The sequence below is a fragment of the Centropristis striata genome, chromosome 7, assembly GCF_030273125.1.
Source record: "Centropristis striata isolate RG_2023a ecotype Rhode Island chromosome 7, C.striata_1.0, whole genome shotgun sequence".
In the NCBI taxonomy this organism is placed as follows: domain Eukaryota; kingdom Metazoa; phylum Chordata; class Actinopteri; order Perciformes; family Serranidae; genus Centropristis; species Centropristis striata.
Genome location: NC_081523.1, coordinates 1,872,748 through 1,892,433, shown reverse-complemented (window position 1 = coordinate 1,892,433; position 19,686 = coordinate 1,872,748). Strand labels below are relative to the sequence as shown.

Below are 19,686 nucleotides of genomic sequence, written 5' to 3'. Positions count from 1 at the left end.
GTTACGTAAACAACGCAAGTTACGTAAACAACGCAAGTTACGTAAACAATGCAAAGTACGTAAACAACGCAAGTTACGTAAACAACGCAAGTTACGTAAACAACGCAAGTTACGTAAAAAAAACACAAGTTACGTAAAAAAACACAAGTTACATTCAAAAACTTGATTCACGTAACTTATGTAAACAATGTTACTTAAGTTAAAAAGTGTTTACTTTTGTTTTCACACGGGATGCTGACTCTCCTCAGTGAAAGTCCGCCGTTTTAACTTCTCTTCGCCGTCAATCACTACTACGTCATGCAAGATGGCTGAGGACGCATTGCAGCAGATGGTGAAATACGTAAATATCGCTCGTATTCCGCTGCCTGTAGTATTTCAATGAGTGCCCTATTAAGGGTTAGGTGGCAGAATGAAAAAGGTTAGAAACCCAGTAATAATAATAATAATAATAATAATCCTGGACAGATGTGAGTCTTGCATACTTTTTATTCATTTCTTTGAATGCTTTGCACGGATGGTCAGAGCTCAGAGGGGGGAGACCTTTAAACAGCTCACCACACTTTCACATCAGTAGTGACAAATGTCCATCACAGATATAAAAACCATCGACATGTCAGAGTTTCGGTCCCCCTTTTCCCAGACCACACCTGTACAAGATATGCAACATACAGAAAATAAATAGATGCATGTTAAAGGTCATTTCCATATACAAATATATTTTATGAAGCTTATTGTACAAGCATTTCTTTCTTAGCTACAGCGTAACATTTACAAGATAGGATCGAACAGTGAAGTAGCTCTTATAAACTGCTGCTATACTGACTGACTGTATATATATATAAGTGTCTTTGATAGTTGCACTCCAAACCACATCAGTGAAGTTTAGAAAACGGCTCGAATCTCAAATGCAGCAAAAGGAAAAAAAAAAAAAAAAAAAGGCCCCAAAAAACGACTCCGCCGCTCCACTCGACAGCATGCACTGATAAAATCTGTATTGGCACAAGATGAAGAAGCACAAACTGGAGAAAAAGTGTCAGTACAAAATATATAAAGTTAAAAAATCTGCCCTTAGCTATTGACACAAAATAAATGTCTCTGGAATATCAAAATAGTGACTTATTTGAAATACATTTTAGAGTAAATTGGCAGTCATACTTATCAAAAGATTATGCTCTACGTTCACTCGTTGAAGACTATTTTGTACCATAAAATAAAAAAAACTGTTCCCAGCTGCTGAGCTCAGTTCTGTGACTCTGAGCGGCTGGGAATCAAATCAAAAATCAGAAATCCACCCATTCAAAAGGCACTTCTATCTCAAGGAGACATTAGAGTGTCATCGACATATAGAGAGAGCTATATACAACAACAATGTACAAGTCTATAGAAAAAAAACACAAGGTTTGCTGCTATATTTCAGTCTATTTGCTCTGAATAAATATTTGGTTTTATGACAATAATGCACAGCTCGAGATGTGTTAACTGCTCCTCCAGGTGTGCCCAAAGTATTCTATTAACACACCCCCAAAATGATTTCTGTCAAATCTACTCTATACAGTAATATTAAAGGCTTATGCGACCCAAGAAAACAGATCAGATCTCACCTGATCATTCAATATATTATGAGGAAGCTCATCATTTTTGGCTTTTATTTTGAGAATAAATCTTGCTCACAACTCGTAAGATACTGATGCTTTGTCTTAGCACTTGTGGCATCACCAGACTTTCCATTAGCACCAATTTTAACCCATCTGCATCGTTATTAGATGTTTGCAGCTACGAACGTAATATGAAAAGCGTGCTCAAGATGGGTCAAACAAACCGTGGACTTTTGCCAATAAAGGTTGCTAATCCATGGTTTAAACAGTAAATAAATGTACATGAATGTTGGAATTGAAGTAGTTACAAGGGTCATGTGACTACAGCAAGTTACGTAAAAAACACAAATTACGTAGAACCCCCCCCCCCCGCAAATTACGTAAAATACGCAAGTTATGTAAAAAACCCCGCAAATTACATAAAAAACGCAAGTTACGTAAAAAATGCAAGTTACGTAAAAAAAACCCTGCAAATTACGTAAAAAACGCAAGTTACGTAAAAAACGCAAGTTACATAAACAACGCAAGTTACGCAAACAACGCAAGTTATGTAAACAACGCAAGTTATGTAAACAACGCAAGTTACGTAAACAACGCAAGTTACGTAAACAACGCAAGTTACGTAAAAAAGGCAAGTTACGTAAAAAAGGCAAGTTACGTGAATAACGCAAGTTATGTGAATAACGCAAGTTAATAACGCAACTTACGTAAATAACGCAAGTTTCATTAAAAACGCAAGTTACATAAAAAATGCAAGTTACGTAAAAAACAAGTTACATTCAAAAACAGGATTCATGTAACTTATGTAAACAACATAACTTAAGTTAAAAAGTGTTTACTTTCACGTTTTTGAGGGGAGAGCAGACTGGTAATTGAGTGAAGAAGTAGTTGTTCTTCAGCCAAAACCCTGTTCTTTTTCATAACGTTATTTAAGCGTTTTTCTGTCCTTGGAGATTTATTTTGAAAAGCCACAATGCATGAAATGATCGTAAACATACACGCCGTCCCTGAAATGACCAGCACTGATGACTGGTTACATTTTTTGTTGGTATCTGATGAGTTGGGAGTGAGAATTTGTTTGAAAATCTGATGTAAAAACTGTGTATTAAAATCCTAGAAGCACAATTTTTATTAATTTCACAGACTTTTCTCTCTATTTTCATAATAGCTGAAACATTTTGTGCACTTAAGATCCCTTTTATGGAAAAAACAAGTGTTTTCAAACCATCTCAACCTGGTATTTTCAAATGATAATTGGCAAAACCCAAAAATGATGAGCCTGGATGATATGTAAAGCAGAACTGATCCCAGACCAGCAGTGTATGTTGACTCTGATAGCGACATTTTAACAGATTTTTTAGAAGCACGTTGGCAGTTTATAATCTTCATGAATTTCATTCTGTCTATGCTGTAAATACGATACATAACTTTTAAATGGCAAAATATTCTGAACTTCAACAAAGCCAAAAAAACAAACAGCCTGATTCGAGGCTAGTAGAAGTACTAGTATTTAACCTTTTACGCCTTATTATTATGTATTTTTGAAATATGTGCCACCAGAAACTGAATTAGAATCATTTATTTTTGAATTTGAATTGCTTAACTTGAATAATTGCATTAAAAAAACTGAATTTGAATCACATAATTTGAATTTGTATTATTCAATTTGAATCATTGCATTGAAAAACTGAATCTGAATTGCAATTTGCAATTGAATTTATTAGTTTGGAACTGAACATTCAGTTCTCACAATTCAAATTCAGTTCGTAAAATTAAATTTAAATTTTCTGCGACAAAGATACACAGAACGCCTATGTTTTTTTTTTTTTAAACATTTGTTGCCACCCGGTTGCCATGGCGCCTCTTCGGCCAATCAGCACCTCCGCTTGTTTTGGTAACATTTGTTGCCACCCGGTTGCCATGGCACCTCTTCGGCCAATCAGCACCTCCAGATTTTTTTTTGTAACATTTGTTGCCACCCGGTTGCCATGGCGCCTCTTCGGCCAATCAGCACCTCCAGATTTTTTTTGTAACATTTGTTGCCACCCGGTTGCCATACCGCCTTTTCGGCCAATCAGCACCTCCGCTTTTTTTGTAACATTTGTTGCCACATGGTTGCCATGGCGCCACCAAACGGAGGAAGAAGTTAGACTGGGGCTTTAATGGAAGTGCTGATTGGCCGAAGAGTCGGTATGGCAACCGGGCGGCAACAAATGTTACCAAAAAAAACGGAGGTGCTGATTGGCCGAAGAGTCGTTCTGTGTATCTTCGTTGCAGAAAATTGAAATTTTAATTTTGCGAACTGAATTTGAACTGTGAGAACTGAATGTTTCAGTTCCAAACTAATAAATTAAATTTCAAATTACAATTCAGATTCAGTTTTTCAATGCAATGATTCAAATCAAACAATACACATTTAAATTATGTGATTCAAATTCAGTTTTTCAATGCAATTATTCAAGATAATCAATTCAAATTCAAATATAAATAATTCAAATTCAGTTTCTGGCTCTGGCACATATTTCAGCCCATAGTTTTATCCCTTTATCTTTTTGGTTTTAAACATTTTCTTGGCGAAGCAATGGTTTATTGGATAAAAAACTCCCTATTCCAGCTGTTAATGAAGACCACAAATGAAAAGTAGCTTACACTTCCGCTCATAATAAACTCTTTTTTTAAGATGTGGGCTCTGTACAAGAGCTAAACACAGATATGTACGGCTATCTACTGTACCGTCTACTGTACGTCACGAAAAAAAAAATCTGGCTTTGGGAAATCTAATATATCTCTCTATAGCAGCCAAGCCAATAATTATACAATAACTTCTCATATAGTGAATAACACAGTGATAGTACAGACATAAATACATACAAAATAGTAACAAAAAACCATGCAAGTGCGAGCATAGGTGACGTAATGACCGAAGACGACCCGAAAGATGAGTTTGAGGCATCACTTCAAACTGAAAATATCCTGAAAAGTGATTTTTTTTTCTTCTTCTTCCTTCAGTTATTGTCTTTCTCAGGCCTCGATCTGTATGTTTTATATCTTTGATCTTTGAGAGTGAGTTTGGGAGCATGGAGATTTTTCCATTCCAGTTATCTTCCGCGAGGAAAACTCCCACGATCGGTTCCTTCCCGAGAACCGGACCGGTCTCCTCTTCACCTGGAACAACAGGCAGAACTCTCCTCCAGTGCAAAAAGGGAAGCTGTTCGATGGGTTAGTGGATGAGGAACGACTAAAGAAACAGGAGGAGAGAGTTTGGGTTTTTTTGGCTGCGTTTGTTGTGTTGTTGTTTTTTTTTCTCTTTTCTGTACGACATGAGTTTTTATGTGAACGGGCGTAGAAGGGGACACAAAATAAGAGACACTATCTGCAGGCGCAGGAGTCCACAGTCATGTTGGGGTAGACCTTTAGGACCACGTTCTTGTCTTCGTCGAAGAAGAGGATGCTGAGGGAGGACATCTTCTCGGGGACGCAGCACGGCTCGGGGATGCCCGGGACCACGCCCACCGCCCGCACGATGCTCTGGATGGTGGCGTGGTTAGACGGCTTCAGGGCCTAAAAGCAAAGGGATGAAAAGAAGGGTTAAATTGTTGAATTTATGCACATAAGAATATACAAAAATGTCATTATCAGAGCTGGAATGCCCTGCTTAGCCTGCTGCCCCCGCGATCCGGCCCCGGATAAGCAGACGAGAATGGATGGATGGATGGACTTTAACTCTTTATTTGTGTCCTGTGTGTTTAACTGAAATTTTTTTGTCATTTTGTGTCTTTTTTTTTGTTATTTTGTGTCTTTTTTTTGTCATTTTGTCTCTTTTTAGTGTCTTTTTTGTGTCTTTTGTGGTGTCTTTTTTAGTTATTTTGTTGTGACTTTTTTTAGTTATTTTGTCTTTTTTTGGTCATTTTGTGTCTTTTTTAGTCATTTTGTGTCTTTTTTAGTTATTTTGTGTCTTTTTTGGTTATTTTGTGTCTTTTTTTGTCATTTTGTGTCTTTTTTTGGTCATTTTGTGTCTTGTTGCGTCTTTTGTTGTGTCTTTTTTGTGTCTTTTGTTGCGTCTTTTGTTGTGTCTTTTTTGTGTCTTTTTTTGTCTCTTTATTAATCATTTTGTGTCTTTTTTTGGTCATTGTGTGTCTTGTTGTGTCTTTTTTAATTTTTGTGTCTTTTTTAGTTATTTTGTGTCTTTTTTGTCATTTTGTGTCTTTTTTGGTCATTTCGTGTCTTTTTTAATTATTTTGTGTCTTTTTTTAGTTATTTTGTGTCTTTTTTGTCATTTTGTGTCTTTTTTGGTCATTTCGTGTCTTTTTTAATTATTTTGTGTCTTTTTTTAGTCATTTTGTGTCTTTTTTTTGGGTAATTTTGTGTCTTTTTTAGTCCTTTAGTCCAACATAAAATGTAATTTTGAGTCTTTTTTTTTAACTTTCAAAACACTATGATGCTCAATAAAGAATTTTAAATGTGTCAAATGTGACCAAAGGAGTCAAATCTACCATATAAGAGGGTTCCATCCAGTTCTATCATTTGATACTAAATCTATTTGAGCTTGTCTCCAGTTTTACTTGGTATATCATCATCAAACTGAAACTGGCCTCATGGAGTTTACAGCCAGAACTTTAGAGGTAAATGTACAGTAGGGCTCCACGCTGCTTTGTTTTATACTCTGATGGAGGCAACAAGTCTGGATTATTTGGAGATTTTGGACTCTCCACAGGGTTAAAAGCCAAAGTTTCCCTTTAATTTTAATCAGAAATGAATTTTAATTCCTGACCACTTTGTAGAAGAACGTGACTGTTTTGCATATTGTTACATAACTTTATTCTTAGATGCACTTAGAGGGAGAGTTTTTAGCAACTTCACCCTTAATTCCAGAGTTTTGTTACTCTCAGAAATGATCAAGTTAATTACCAAAATGACAGAAAGCTCCATCACTAAAAAGAAGTCTGGCGGACAAACATGAAGACATGCTTTTTCACTCCATTTACCAAATTTCTTTGCAAAAGAAAAAGGAAAGTGCATTATTATTAATAAAAAAATGTCCACTGTTTACATCTGTCAGTTAACAGACGGAGCTACTGGTTTAATTATGAACTTCCAGACTTGCGATAGTTGTGCGTGCATGGTTTTCTTAAAGGAATGACAGATTATTATGACATTTCAGGCCCAAATAAAATGGTATAGATAATGTTTTTTTGACAAATGACAACGATAACAGTGTGTTAACCTGTTTATTGGTGGTTTTGAGTTTATGTATGTCCATACAGTATATATTTTAGAGATTTCTTTATGGATTTTAGGAGCTCATTTACCATTTTTGGACCAGCTTTGTGGGCTGAATGTGTGCAGATGAACGGTGTTTAGTTTTTTGTCTGTGTGGCTAAAGTCAAGAGCTAAATCCCAGATTCTCTGGTAGCAGAAATCCACTAGATGGCGCTTTATGTGTCATGGATGACAGGTAACAGTCAGCTGGCAGATATTAGTGGTGCAAAACACATTAGTCAGGCTCTAGCTGCTGGTTTTGTGTCTGAATGGCATCATTAGAAGATGCTTGAAAATCACTGGAGTCCATCTTCAGGACCTCAGCTCTCTTTGGATGATGCAGCTGGTCCAGAAATCAACTAGAATTTTAACCCAACCTGATCACATTCTTGGCAGGGAATTTGCAACCATGCCCTCAGGTCAGAGGTATTATGGGCCGATTCGGAAGACAAACCGGTATGCAAATTATTTTATCCCCTCTGCCATCAGGCTGCTTAATCTCGTAAATTTGCAAGTTTTTTCTCGTAGATTTGCCACTTTAATCTTGTAAATTTGCAAGTTTTTTACTGTAGATTTGTCATTTTATATGGATCGGGTGGAGGGGGGTAATACTTTGAGAAAAAACTTGCAAATTCACGAGATTAAAGTAGCAAATCTACGAGAAAGATGTCACAGATTGAAGAGATTTAAAGTGGCAAATTTGCGGGAAAAAAGTCACAGATTTGGCATGGTGAACATTTTTTAAGTGGCAGAATGAGATTATTACAAAGACTCCAAAGGGTTAATGCACAACATGCAGCATAAACAAAAATCATTCTGCATCCTGCTCTGCTGTACGATCACTGGTTGTGTCAATGTACTATTTATTTAAAGATCCCCAGAGAACATCTACAGTATTTCTTGTAGATTTGTCACTTTAATGACTGAAAAAACACAAAATGACTAAAAAAGACACAAAATTATTTTTAAAAAGACACAAAATGACCCAAAAAGACACAATTATTTAAAAAAGACACAAAATGACTAAAAAAAGGTAATAAAAGGAACCTTCCACACACAACACAGTAAAGTGCCATTCATATAAAACTCACATTAAACTTTCATATCATAGTGGGGGCCACAAAATATCGTCACGAGGGCCACAATTGGCGAGTTTGAGACCCCTGAGTTATACCAGGAACATCTCAGAAACAAGAAGTCTTCATTTCAGATATAAAGGCTATTCAGTTTATATATTTTTTATATCTATAGTCAGATTGCAAGAGAAATACAGCAAGCACTTAATCCAAAATCCAAGCACTTTTTAAACCTTGAAATTCAACATTAAATTCAAGCATTTTCAAGGATTTCAAGCAACGGTACGGACCCTGTGCAGAATCACCAGAATATTGCTGGTTGCACCAACGAGCAGCAGCAGCAGAGCAACATGTGATCAACAGCTGATCAGCAGCTTCGTGTCTCAGCAGGATCCAATAAGTGACGGGGCGGTTTTTAATAGCAGCTATTTAGCTTCTTTAAAGCTAAAGGAGGAGCAGCGCTACAGGATCACAGGATCAGGAACCTCCAGCAGAGGGAGGAGGGGTGCCTCAGGGCCTGCACCGGGCCCACTCTGACTTCTGGGACTAATTACGTCCCACTACAAAGGCTCGACTCCGAGCTAATGAATTAAGTGGAAGGATCTCGCAGCATTCCGGCCATGTTTAACATACCTGTGATGTTATCTGTCACACAGAGACTTTTATTTCTCTTTCACAAACATTTGTTGAGTCCGGCAGCTGAGGACCAGATTTTAGAAGAAAGGGGACACGCCGGACAAACGCAACACGTTTATTCCACGTGTTCTCCATCACTATAGGTGGGTCGGAGATGGCAGCCATATAAAATCTATGAGAACCAATACATCTTCCAAGCCACTTTAAACCATGGGTCTCAAACTGGAGGCCCATGGGCCAATTGTGGCCCTCGTGATGATATTTTGTGGCCCCCACCTTGATATGAAAGTTTAATGTGAGTTTTATATGAATGGCACTTTACTGTGTTGTGTGTGGAAGGTCCCTTTAATTACTTTTTTTGGTAATTTGGGTGTTTGTTTTTTTTTAATTTGTGTCTTTTTTAATAATTTGGTGTCTTTTTTTGGTCATTTTGTTTCTTTTTTTATAAGTAATTTAGGTTTTTTTTCCTGTCATGTTGTCTTTTTTAAATAATTTTGTGTCTTTTTTAACAATTCTGTGTCTTTTTTTGGTCATTTTGTTTCTGTTTGAAGTCATTTAGGGGTTTTTTCTGTCATTTTGTCTTTTTGGTCATTTTTTGTCTTTTTAAACTAATTTAGTGTCTTTCTTTAGTTATTTTGTGTCTTTTTTGGTAATTTTGTTTCTTTTTTTAGTCATTTTATGTCTTTTTAAAAAGTTTTTTAGTTTTTTTTCTGTCATTTTGTGTCTTTTTTTGGTCATTTTGTGTCTTTTTGTGAGGTTTTGTAAGGTATTTTGTGTCTCCTTGTGGTCAGTTGATGTCTTTTATTGTCATTTAGTCTCTTTAAAAAACTAAAATTTGATATTTTTTACAGTAAAACAGTGTTTTCTACAGTTTTTAAAAAGTTTTGTACTATTCCTTGATTTACTGTGATTAAAAGTGTCTACTATGGTTATATGCAATTTTTTTTATTGTACTCCTTATTTCTCATTCAATTTGACAGAGTTTTACTGTCATTTCTATACACATTTTTTACAGCGTATTACATCATCTGTAGTCCACGTTTCGTCCAGGAAGACTTCCCTCTGGATGAACCTTTTTTTCCCAGTTTGATTGTATAAATTTAGCTCTGATTCATATCTTCAAAGACATAATGAGATATTCTGCAGGAGATAAAAGCAGGAGGAGATCTTCCACTGTAACTAGTTTATCCTGAAGATTAAAGCAGATGGTAAAAAAGTTTCTGTCAGTTTCTTTTCTGCCATTATCATCTATAATATAAGACAGAGAGGCTGCAGGCGCTTCTGATATTAATAATATCCAAGTGAGCTTAATACAGAGCAGCAATGATAAACAAGGAGCTGAGAGCTTCATGGATGGATGGAGTGATAGCTTAGCATCTATTTACATAATATATAGCATGACGGCCGGAAAAAGCAAAGTGTTAGCAGACTGTATGTTGAGTTCTGGGGTGTGTCAATGCATCAGTTTTTAATATGCATTTATATAAATTTACTTAGTGACAGGAGAGGTTAAGAAGCTGGAGAAAAACTCAAATGTTGGACCACAAGAAACAGACGTGGCCCATATTTTTCTATTGGCAGAGAAGAAACTAAATCTGGTTAGAAGAAATGTTGGAAGTAGAACAGTGATTCCCTCCCAGAAAAGAAAACAACATCTAGTTGTAATCCTGTAAAACAAGCTGCATGTGTCTTTGGGTTTATGACTTTTTCTCCTGATTTATTTGAAGTTTAGAGGGCTGAAAAAGTGAAATAATCCCAAGAAAACCCCCAATATTGGTGCAACATCTGGACTACACTGCAAAAAAGTTGTGTCTAAAAACCAGATAAAACACGAAATCTGAGAGAAATGATCTTGCTAATTTCACCAAACCACATAAAACCAGTTAAAACCAGAATAAAACCACATAATACCAAAATAAAACCAGTTAAAACCAGAATAAAACCACATAAAACCAGCTAAAACCAGAATAAAACCACACAAAACCACATAAAACCAGAATAAAACCACATAAAACCAGATAAAACCACATAAAACCAGACAAAACCACATAAAACCAGAATAAAACCAGATAAAACCAGTTAAAGCCAGAATAAAACCACATAAAACCAGAATAAAACCAATTACAACCAGATAAAACCAGTTATTCTGGTTTTATCTGGTTATATTCTTGTTTTATGTGGTTTTAACTGGTTTTAAGATGGCAAAAAAATGGAAACAAACATGGCCCATATTTTTTTATTGTCAGAGAAGAAACTAAATCTGGTTAGAAGAAATGTTGGAAGTAGAACAGTGATTCCCTCCCAGAAAAGAAAACAACATCTAGTTGTAATCCTGTAAAACAAGCTGCATGTGTCTTTGGGTTTATGACTTTTTCTCCTGATTTATTTGAAGTTTAGAGGCCTGAAAAAGTGAAATAATCCCAAGAAAACCCCCAATATTGGTGCAACATCTGGACTACACTGCAAAAAGGGTGTGTCTAAAAACCAGATAAAAACACGAAATCTGAGAGAAATTTTGCTAATTTCACCAAACCACGTAAAACCAGAATAAAACCAGTTAAAACCAGAATAAAACCACATAATACCAAAATAAAACCAGTTAAAAACAGAATAAAACCACATAATACCAAAATAAAACCAGTTAAAACCAGAATAAAACCACATAAAACCAGACAAAACCAGCTAAAACCAGAATAAAACCAGTCAAAACCAGATAAAACCAGTTATTCTGTTTTTTCTATTGGCAGAGAAGAAACTAAATCTGGTTAGAAGAAATGTTGGAAGTAGAACAGTGATTCCCTCCCAGAAAAGAAAACAACATCTAGTTGTAATCCTGTAAAACAAGCTGCATGTGTCTTTGGGTTTATGACTTTTTCTCCTGATTTATTTGAAGTTTAGAGGCCTGAAAAAGTTAAATAATCCCAAGAAAACCCCCAATTTTAGGGCCGTTTCCAGTGTCGCTCATCGAAACGTCCCTAATTTGAATATGAGCCGTCCTAGCGGTCTTTTGTCGGGACTTTTTTCGTCCCTGTAGAAGAGCAGGGGCTTTTTTCTCCCCTGAAAAACAATGTTTATGATCAGCGGAGACGCTGTGCATAATTAGCCATGCTGCTTTGTTTATCATCAGCTGCTGATGTTGTGAACAGTTAGCTACGGCGGCCACAGTTGGGTCTCCCGTGTTTAATCCGTTGCGCTTGTGATCACGGTCGAAACTGTTGCTAAGCGATTACGAGATGATAGAAAACCAAACGTCTCTCAAACATCTCCAGAGTCTCTAAATCCCTCTGGAGGATTTTATTTTTATTTATTTATTTTTTAACATTTATACATTTTAGTTTAAGTTTCAATTTGTGGAAGTTTATTAAAAGCTCATGCTTACATCATGCATTTAAAGAGTTATAATAAAACATTTCAAAAAGCATGTGCAACTCGTGTAAACATGTGCAAAATGTGGTTAAATAAAAGTCTGTTGGTCCAGTCAGATATTGTGTCATTGTAGTTTTCTTAAAATCTCGTCCTCGTGAACCCAATATCGTGTCTCGTCTCGTGAGCGGAGAGTATCGTCACACCTGTGACAGTTAGTGATGTTGTTAATTCACCATCACTATGTTGATGGTCAGCGGAGACTCTGTGCATAATTAGCCATGCTGGTTTGTTTATGATCAGCTGCTGACGTTGTGCACAGCTAGCGACGGCGAAAACCAAACGTCACCTTCAGACGTAAATCTATGATAACCAATAACTGCCTTTCACTGTAACTGTTTTTAATGTTTTTGCATGTGTTTTGTCTGTGCTGTTTCATGTTTTCTCTGTACTCTGTTTTGTGTTTTCTCTGTACTCTGTTTTGTGTTTTCTCTGTACTCTGTTTTGTGTTTTCTCTGTACTCTTGACATCATTCCAAATGAGGGGTTGCCCTCAATGATTCCTCGAGAAAATAAATAAAGGATAAATGAGAAAATGAAGAGTCTCTAAATCCCTCTGGGGGCTAACTTGTAGTCGAAACACGCAGAATGAGCGGACTTTAGAGAGGGCGTGGCCTGAGACTTTAGAGGGGGCGTGGCCTGAGACTTTAGAGAGGGCGTGGCCTGAGACTTTAGAGAGGGCGTGGCCTGAGACTTTAGGGGCGTGGCCTGATATATTAGAGAGGGCGTGGCCTGAGACTCTAGAGAGGGCGTGGCCTGATACTTTAGAGAGGGCGTGGTCTGAGACATTAAAGAGGGCGTGGCCTGAGACTTTAGAGAGGGCGTGGTCTGAGACATTAAAGAGGGCGTGGCCTGAGACTTTAGAGAGGGCGTGGCCTGAGACTTTAGAGAGGGCGTGGCCTGATACTTGAGGGGGCGTGGCCTGAGACTTTAGAGAGGGCGTGGCCTGAGACTTTAGAGAGGGCGTGGCCTGAGACTTTAGAGAGGGCGTGGCCTGAGACTTTGGAGAGGGCGTGGCCTGAGACTTTAGAGAGGGCGTGGCCTGAGACTTTAGAGAGGGCGTGGCCTGAGACATTAAAGAGGGCGTGGCCTGAGACATTAAAGAGGGCGTGGCCTGAGACATTCCCCCCTAGTGGAAACACGACTACTGCTGCAACATCTGGACTACTTTCCCATTACAAACTCACAGAAGTTCCCGATTAGACTCTCACCTTGGGCTTTTTTTTTGTGGTCTTTTTGTGTCTTTTTTGGTCATTTTGTGTCTTTTTTGAGTAATTTAGTTTTTTTTGGTCATTTTGTGTCTTTTTGTTCATTTTGTGTCTTTTTTTTAAGTAATTTAGTTTTTTTCTGTCATTTTGTGTCTTTCTTTGGTCATTTTGTGTCTTTTTTTAAGTAATTTAGTTTTTTTCTGTCATTTTGTGTCTTTCTTTGGTCATTTTGTGTCACCACGTTTGTGTGGACTTTTGGTTTTAAGAGGTTAAATTTACAATACTAGATTGGTTGATCCCGTGGATCTTTGGCGCCCCTCTGGGGGGGGTCAGTCCCCCCGGGTTGGTAACCACTGCGCTAAATTAATAAAATGTGAATGTAAGACTCTCACCTTGGGCATGGGGAACTGGCAGGACCCTGAGCAGTAGTAGGCGTCGAACGACTTGGGCGATATAATCCATTCGCTCCATCCGATGTCGGCGAAGTCCACTTTGAGGTACCTGCGAGCGCAGTTCCTGGGCTCGTTCCACTGCTTCTTACGCGCCTTTTTAATCGTCTGCTCGTCGAACTGCAGCAGGGGCATCTTGTGCCGCTGGTTCTTGCGAGTCTTTTTACGCGGCCGACGCGCCTGTTTGCTCTCGAACGGCTCGTACGGACTCGTCTCGTCCCAGCCGGCGGTCTCGTACGGGTACTCCGGCCCCGGCAGCTCGTTGTTCTGCAGCGGCAGCAGAACGTTCACCGATCTCTTGCGTCTCGGCTGCTGTTCGGTGTCGTTTCGTTCATGCAATCCCAGTTTGTGGAAGCTCTGAGCGACGGAGGCGGCGGCGTCGGAGGCGCCTCCCACCGCGTGGCGCCGCTGCAGCGTGGCGACCACGCTCTCCGGCTCGGAGATGGCGGAGTCGTTGGCGTAGACCAGGATGTACGGCGAGCGGTCGGACAGCAGCTGTTTCCACGGCTGCGGCCCCTGAGACGCCACGTCGATCCCGATGAGCAGCTCGTCGTGGCGTTTGGCCTGGTTGACCACGCGGGTCACGTCCTTCCACTGCCACGAGATGAAGTCCCGGTAAAGCGTGGACACGTTGATCCGCACGTGGCCCAGAGTCCGGATCTTGTTGTCCACGGAGGCGAAGCTCCAGATGACCATGTGGATGTGGTTGTGCCTCCGGGGGCCGTGGCGCCCGCAGGTCCGGGAGCGGGAGCAGCCCTGGGTGGCGTTCTGGAGGTCCCCGATGTAGTAATGCAGCGTGGCGGACAGGACGTCTTCGGACTTGGTGAGCGAGGTCAGGTTGAACACCTGCAGCTGCTTCTGGTTGATCGAACCTGAGGTTAGAGGGAGAAACGGCATTTAGACAAAGCAAAACACACTGTAAGAAATGTTTGAAAATTAATATTATTATTATTATTAAATTTGAAATTACAGTAAAACTGTCAAATTGCATGAGAAATACACTAAAAAAGTTTGAAAATTATTATTATTATTATTATTATTATTATTAAATTTGAAATTACAGTAAAACTGTCAAATTGCATGAGAAATACACTGTAAAATATTGGTAGAAATTACAGCAAAATTATCAAATTGCATGAGAAATACACTGTAAAAAATATTTGAAAACTATTATTGAATTTGAAATTCAAGTCAAATTGCATGAGAAATACACTGTAACAAATATTTGAAAATTATTATTAAATTTGAAATAACAGTAAAACTGTCAAATTGCATGAGAAAAAGGGCGTAAAATAAAAAATTGCATCACTTTTAATTACCATAAATCAAGGAATAGTACAAAACTTTTGAAAACACAGTTTTATACTGGAAAAATATTTTAAAAATCATGTAAAATTAATGGAGAAATACCATAATGTCACATTGACACAATTACCCTAAAAAAAAAGTCTAAATTACAGTTTTTGATAATATTTACATTTAAATTTACAGTAGAAAAGCCACTCAGTTATTTTTACAGTGAAGTTCAGGCAACCACAGCTGGCTGTATTTTACCGTAAATTAAACAGATGTTTTTTTTTTTACAGTGCAGCTGCAAAGGACATCAAAAACTACAGAATAATGTTTATTTTCTTGTCTAATCCAACATTTAATCAACCGTACAGATGCTGTTGGTTATGAAATATCTGAGTTTTCAACCTTAACAGAATTTGATTTGTGGTTCTAAAGGATTTAAAAATGATATTTATAAACAGAATCTCTGTCCAGATGTTCTGAGTTATTCTGGAAACTCCACAGAACACATGCAACATTTTAAAAGGGAATGAAAACCTCCTAAAGTCTGAGGACCATCCAGAATAAACAGGACCTGCTTTGGAGACTTTATCTGCACTTTAATAAAAAAAAAACAACTGATGTTTTTACGGTAAAAACCAGCAGCTGTGGTTGCCAGAACTTTACCGTAATAAATACGGTGCAACTTTTTCTGATATTACGGTAAAATGATATTAACACTGTTTATTTCACGTTTGAGATTGCCATTTTATTCCATTTTTTACTGTATAAATAAAACGTTTTTCCATCAAAAGAAACGCTGTTCTGCCATATAATTGACCAGAAAATACTTTATAAATGAAAACACATGAATTAAAGACTTTACCATTAAATATTACAGTATATTTCTGTTAGAGATATGGTGTTTAGTACATTTAACAGCGAGAAAAAGTATTTTTACAAAAAATAACTGTAAAAATTACAGTGATGCTTGTGTATATATATATATATATATATATATATATATATATATATATATATATAACAGTATATTTTTGTTACAAACACAGTACAAGAGTATTTTACAGTGGAGTAATTTAGACTTTTTAATATGTAGACTTTTTAAAAATCTTTTTTAAATATATTTTTTCAATGCTTTAAACTGCACAAGTGAAATTCAACTCATTTCAATTGAAGTAAATGGAAACAGAAATCTTCAAATATCACAAAACCTGTGCACAACTACACTGTAAACAAACAAAAAAAAGTTAAATTTACAGTAAAATACCAGAATTTCACCGTAAAAATGACAGTGTGTGTGTTTTCTACTGTAAATTTAAATGTAAATATCAGCAAAAACTGTAATTTTGACTGAATATTCCTGTTATTTTTAGGGTAATTGTGTCCTGGTGACAATATGGTATTTCTCCTTTAATTTCACATGTAAGAAACTGTGTGTTTTCTACAGTAAAAGTTTTGTATTATTCCTTGATTTACGGTAATTAAAACTACGGTGATATTACATTTTTAACTTTACGTCTACACTGTAAAAAAATCTGTTTAATTTACGGTAAAATACCAGCAGCTGTGGTTGCCAGAACTACACTGTAAAAAATACAAGCAAATATCAGCAAGAACTGTAATTTAGACTTTATTTTTAGGGTAATTGTATCATTGTGACATTATGGTATTCCTCCATTAATTTCACATGATTTTAAAAATATTTTTACAGTAAAACTGTGTTTTCAAAAGTTTTGTATAGTGTAGTCTATTCCTTGATTTACGGTAATTAAAAGTGTCTATTATGGTAATGTGCAATGTTTTATTTTATGCCCCATTTCTCATGTTTTACTGTAATTTCTACAAATAACAAAAATTGCACACAAAATGATTTCCCTTTTAGATAAAGATAAAAAATAAAACAATCTAATAGAAAAAGACATTTAACAATATACTATATATATAGTATTTTACAGTAAAACTGCGTGTTTTCAAAGGTTTTGTATAGTGTAGTCTATTCCTTGATTTACGGTAATTAAAAGTGTTTCTGCATGACTTAATTCCACTGTGCATGTATTTTATTGTATGCCCTACACTGTAAAAAATGTGAATATCAGCAAAAACTGTAATTTAGACTGAAAAGTCCCTTTTTTAGGGTAATTGTGTCTTTGTGACAATATGGTATTTCTCCATTAATTTTGCATTATTTTTCAAATATATTTTTACAGTAAAACTGTGTGTTTTCAAAAGTTTTGTACTACTACTTGATTTACGGTAATTAAAAGTGTCAATTATGGTAATTGCATTTTTTTATTTTATGCCCTACACTGTAAAAAAAAAAAGTGAATATCACCAAAAACTGTAATTTAGACTGAAAAAGTCCCTTTTTTTAGTACAATATGGTATTCCTCCATTCATTTTACATGCTTTTTAATATATTTTTACAGTAAAACTGCGTGTTTTCAAAAGTTTTTTAAAAGTTTTCTACTATTCCTTGATTTACGGTAATTAAAAGTGTCTATTATGGTAATATTCACATTTTTTTACAGTGTAGGGCATAAAATTAAAAAAAATTGCATATCAGCAAAAACTGTAATTTAGACTGAAAAGTCCCTTTTTTTTAGTACAATATGGTATTTCTCCATTCATTTTACATTATTTTTTAAATATTTTTACATTTTACTGTGTGTTTTCAAAAGTTTTGTACTACTCCTTGATTTACGGTAATTAAAAGTGTTTCTGCATGGCTTGATTCCACTGTGCAGTAAGTAAATCTGTGTGTAATTTGTGTGAATTGAGCCTTTATGTGCTGTGATTTACAGCTTTCTGCCGATAGGAGGCAGTAGAATCTAACAAACTTGGAGCAGAAAGTGCAAACTGCTCGTCTTTAAAAAGTGCAAACGGTCAAGTGATAATAACACAGAGAGCCTGAGAGCAATTTAGAGCTCATGAGATTAAAGTTAGTGGAGAGAAAACACTAATAAAAGCTTCTTAAATGCAGAAACTTCAGTAAAAACTCTGCAGTTCTGCTTCAGTTGAAGCAGGCTGGGCTGCTGCCAGCTGCTCGGGGGGAAAAAAAAATCTCTGTGGGACTATCTGACACTAAAATCTTCAAGAGAGAGAATAAATGTGTCGAGGAACCACCTTTTGCATGCGGAAATCTGCTGCGGAATCTGTGTTCCTGGCGCAGCGAGCAGCGGAGCAACAGGTTGATCACATTTCCATGACTGGATCAACAGGTGGATCTCTCTTTCAGCGCAGGAAAAATGGCACTTTACTGCAGTTTTCACGTTTGTTTCACAGCTTAAATCAGCATAACACACGTTTACCTGCGTAAATGCACATATTTTAGGGCTAAAATGCGTAAATTGCGCACATATTCATACGCATTTTCGGGCTAAAATGCATAAATTGCGCACATATATCAGAATAACACACATTCCCCTGCTTAAATGCACATATTTTGGGGCTAAAATGCGTAAATTGCGCACATATTCAGAATAACACACATTTCCCTGCTTAAATGCACATATTTTAGTGCTAAAATGCGTAAATTACGCACATATTTATACGCATTTTAGGGCTAAAATGCATAAATTGCGCACATATATCAGAATAACATACACTTCCCTGCTTAAATGCACATATTTTGGGGGCTAAAATGTGTAAATTGCGCACACATATCAGAATAACACACATTTCCCTGCTTAAATGCACATATTTTAAGGCTAAAATGCGTAAATTTCGCACATATGTCAGAATAACACACATTTCCTGCTTAAATGCACATGTTTGGGGCTAAAATGCGTAAATTGCGCACATATCCACAATAACACACGTTTCCCTGCTTAAATGCACATATTTTAGTGCGAAAATGCGTAAATTGCGCACATATTCTGCGGCCACACAGCTCGGTGCACTTGTAAAGTGCGGATAATTCCAACTAAGTGAGGCAGGAGACGTTTAAAAAACAGTTTACTTTCACTAAAGTGTGTAAAACAAAGCATGCACTCTTCAGACTGGAAGAATTAAATGCGTAAAACATGCGTAAAAGTTTGGACACGTACCCCAGTGCGCTTTGAAACTGCGGACAGTGTTGCCGTCCTTGAAGGAAATCCAGCCGGTTGTACTTGGCGTAAAGCATCTGCATGTGTTCCGTCATTGTATCCTGTAAAAGCAGGTCCTGGGTGTCCTTGTCGGGGTGCTTTTTATCCTCCGAATGCGTAAAATCCACCTTCCGTCTGTCGGCCAAAGTGTCCGTTTTTCAGCATCGCGCAGTATCCAACGCACAGATAACTCCATCCGTAAAGCAGCACCACCACAAACCGAGAACACAGAGCCATGCTGGAGCCCAAAGTGACGGTTTAAAAGCAGCAAAAGGAGAAAAAATAATTAAAAATAAAAAAACAGCACGTTTCCAAAAGTGGTTCCTATCTCCAGAAAGACATTACCATCACCTGAGGAGTCCTCTCGGAGAAAATTATACACCATCACCTTTGAGGAAAATAACTTTATCCAAGTCTGCAAAATCTAAACGTGCTACACAGTCAGTTTGGAGATCAAAGTGATAAAGTTCCAGCAGGTTTAGAGGAGGAGATGCAGGAGAACTAAAGCTGCTCCTGGTTTTGTCTCGGAGCTCTGAAGTGATTTGAGCAGCAGCAGTCAACCGTCCTCCGTCTCAGCTTTCATTGAAGGTAAAGCATGTTGTGCTTGGTATTATAGGACTAGTGGGACCAGCTGGGTATTCCTCTCAGAGAGAGAGAGAGAGA

The 19,686-nt window shown here is 37.1% G+C and overlaps 1 protein-coding gene across 1 annotated transcript; it reads right to left on the bottom strand.

The window, feature by feature from the left end:
• Nucleotides 1–4,079: 4,079 nt before the first annotated feature.
• bmp3 (bone morphogenetic protein 3) lies at nt 4,080–19,260 on the bottom strand. Its single transcript, XM_059337481.1, is given in 5 exon segments — nt 4,080–5,156; nt 13,589–14,517; nt 18,985–19,028; nt 19,030–19,181; nt 19,183–19,260. Coding segments are annotated over 5 exon segments (1,395 nt in total). The 3' UTR covers nt 4,080–4,964.
• Nucleotides 19,261–19,686: the final 426 nt, after the last annotated feature.